This window comes from Emys orbicularis, chromosome 13 (genome assembly GCF_028017835.1).
Source record: "Emys orbicularis isolate rEmyOrb1 chromosome 13, rEmyOrb1.hap1, whole genome shotgun sequence".
NCBI classification, from domain to species: domain Eukaryota; kingdom Metazoa; phylum Chordata; order Testudines; family Emydidae; genus Emys; species Emys orbicularis.
The window spans coordinates 32,173,303-32,176,338 of NC_088695.1; the positions used below are offsets into that span (position 1 = coordinate 32,173,303).

At 49.0% G+C, this 3,036-nt stretch overlaps 1 protein-coding gene across 1 annotated transcript; it reads right to left on the minus strand.

Annotated features, from left to right (window-relative positions):
• Positions 1-283: 283 nt before the first annotated feature.
• LOC135888318 (urotensin-2 receptor-like) lies at positions 284-1,432 on the minus strand. Its single transcript, XM_065416130.1, has one exon. It carries the CDS (start codon positions 1,430-1,432, stop codon positions 284-286), a length of 1,149 nt encoding a protein of 382 aa, XP_065272202.1.
• Positions 1,433-3,036: the final 1,604 nt, after the last annotated feature.

Genomic DNA, 3,036 nt, shown 5'->3' on the forward strand with positions numbered 1-3,036 from the left:
TAAAAAAAAGTGTCAATATTACAGGCTGTCATTACAGATGGGAGAGAAATACATCAATACACCATAAAAAAAAAAAAGAATGAAAAAACCAAAAGGCTTTGGGTGAGAAACAAAATCGATGGCATTGGAAATAAATGAGTGCAGATTGCGATGGCACAATCTCTGGACTCAGCGTTAACACATTATGAATCTGCTAAGATTTTGCCTTTATAATGTTGCACTTTCAAGCGACGCAACACTGAAGTCAATATTGATTTTTTTTTCTTGGAGATGTGTTTTACCTTCAGGCACTGTTGTTTCCCACAGGAACATGAGTGAGCACGTAAGTCTCTGTGCAATGCTGACTGCTTGTGGAAAGGGATCTCCCAGAAATCCTCTGAAATCGATTCCTCCTCTGGAAGTACCCGCTGCTGCTATTGAAAGAGCGTTGCCTGTTCCTCAAGTATTCCTTGTAGTTTTTGGTCAGCAGGGTGTAGAGGAAGGGGTTGATGCAGCTGTTGCTGTAGGTCAGGCAGGTTGTCAGATAGTTAATGTTCCTCATGGCCTTGGGGGACAACGGGAAGGATTCATAATATTGGAAGAGAAGCTGCCAGATCCAGAAGGGCAAGAAGCAAGCCCAGAAGACCAGCACTATCGTGAAAATTAGATACAGCACTTTTTGGTTAGGCAGCCGCTTGGTCTGTTTGAAAGAGGCTGTTTGGGACACCCAGTAGGTCCTGGCTAGTCTAATGTAAAGGTATCCAATGATCACCCCTGGGCCCACAATGCTGGTACAGAAGAGGATGGTCAGATAGATTCTGTAGGACAGCTTGCTCCAGGTGGGCAGGCAGATGCTTTTGCTGTCTCTTTGCACCAGCTGGATCATGATGAGCATTGGGAGTGTGAGCAGCAGAGACACCACCCAGATGACGATGGCAATGGCTTTCCGGTAGCTTTTGGACCTCTTCACCGTGTCCAGGGGCTTCAGCACCGCGAAGTAACGCTCTGTGCTCATGACCGTCAGGGTGAAGATGCTGGCGTGCATGGTAAGGAAATCCAGACTGAACAAGATGCGGCAGCCGACGTCTCCAAAGTACCATTCCTGGATGAAGTATGTCCCAACGATGAAAGGGATGGTGAGCAGGTAGAGCAGATCTGCCAAGGCAAGGTTAATGATGTAAATGTACATAGAGGCAGAGTATCTCAGGTAATGGCACATCACCACCAGGGTGTAGACATTGCCCGTCACACCGATCACGCACATAATGGAGAGGATAGTCCCGATGGTGCAAGTGGCTATCATGTCCTCCATTGAACTGGCAGCTGGAGCACTGTCCCAGGTGGCATTGTAGGAAATGTTGGGGCTGATTCTGAATGGGCTCCCTTCACTTGCCTCCATGGCCATCGTGGTGGTTGCTGAAAACCTGCTCTCTAGCTCTTCATTTACAGACATCCTCTTAAACAGCTAACTCAGCGGCTCTTCTCATATCTTGGGCATTCCCAGGTCAGTTCTTTTCAGCCGGCGGAGTTGAACAGGTACGAGAAGCAGGATCATTTCTTAGCAGGTTTTCATCGGATGGAGAAAGGACTCCCTGACAATGATCTGCACAATGGATCCCAGTTTCTACACTAGGCAAAATGTATCAGAAAAACAGTGAGTTAGATGTTTGGCAAAATGACAGAGATTATTACGTGGTTGCCACCCCACTCTGAGGCACATTTTTGCACTGCTTGTGCAGGCTGCAGATGTTCTGCAATGGGATTACTTGCGTGTGCAAAGATGCATGTGATTTTTTGCAAGATCAGGCTGTGGAGGGCCCTACCCCTCACTATAGTGCCATTTCCCAGGTTGCTAGTCAGAGGGAAGCTTAGGAGGACGTGCAGATCACTAAAGGGTTTTATAACCACTACCACAAGACTGGACAGGCTTCTATTTGATGATGAAAAAGAAAGGCCTTCTGATGGCTTTCTAACAGCCATCACCACTATGAAACCAGTCTGCTCTGGCAATTATTAAACTTCCCAATATGAAGGAGTCTAAGATATCAAGAAGAGGGATAACAAGCCTCCAATTAACAATCTGCAACCAAATCTCTCTCTATTTTGTGTGTGTGTGTGATACACATGTACACACAGACTGAGTTCCACACAGCAGCCTTACACAGAGAAGTCATGCTCTTCACAGAACAACTTTTCTCTGAGGTTCTTACCTAGATTGCAATTTGCACATGGTGGGTTAACTGAAAAAAACAATCAGAACTTATATACTACTTGAGTATAAAATCACGCTATAGGCAAATTCACTAAAAGCGAGCTCCACTGTGAGTGTATATACAATTGTTATTTATTTTGACTCAACTAGAATGAATCTGCATGCTCTCTCTGAGTGTGTACGTAGACACACTCTCTACAGTGCTTGAATTTCCAAACCCTTTCGACCTGGTGCTCTCCATGAAGACCTCCACACACACTCTGTGTTCACCCCTTCCCCTGGAAAACCCCCCAGGAGGAGGCTCTGGAGTACCTAATCCATGCCAGGCTGCCCCCAGCTGAGCTTTCCCTCCACATTGTCCCCTCGGGCCTGATCATGAGAGAGGCAGTGGGGCCAACCCCCAACTTGGGCAGATCCCTGAGAGGCCCAGTGCTTCCACAGCAGCTCTGACTCTTGCCCTTCATCCCATCAGCTCCCTGGCAATGGACCCACAGTGCCCGGGGCCCTTCCCTGGTTATGGCTGCAGGGAGGGTGGGAACAACACTACAGCCGCCATGATCCCGAGGGTGGAGGATGTGCACCTCCAACCCATGGCTTGCCCACGCCTCCACCTGGCCCACCCAGACACCACTGCTCCCCCAGGACATGGCAGTGCCAATGAGGTGGAGCGTCCATATACCTGGCCAGTCTGGTGCCTAGAGACTCCCCTCCCCCAGCACAGCCCTTGGGGGAGGGGTACAGGAGACTAGACATTCCAATAAACCCATTATCCGTCCCCAGCCTCTGCAGGGGCAAACACCCCAGCGGGGGGGGGGGGGGACTGGATCAGAGCCCAGCAGGGCCCA

Bases quoted from the DNA above. Each gene is read 5' to 3' on its own strand.
- LOC135888318 (XM_065416130.1), bottom strand. From the start codon at position 1,432: ATGTCTGTAAATGAAGAGCTAGAGAGCAGGTTTTCAGCAACCACCACG.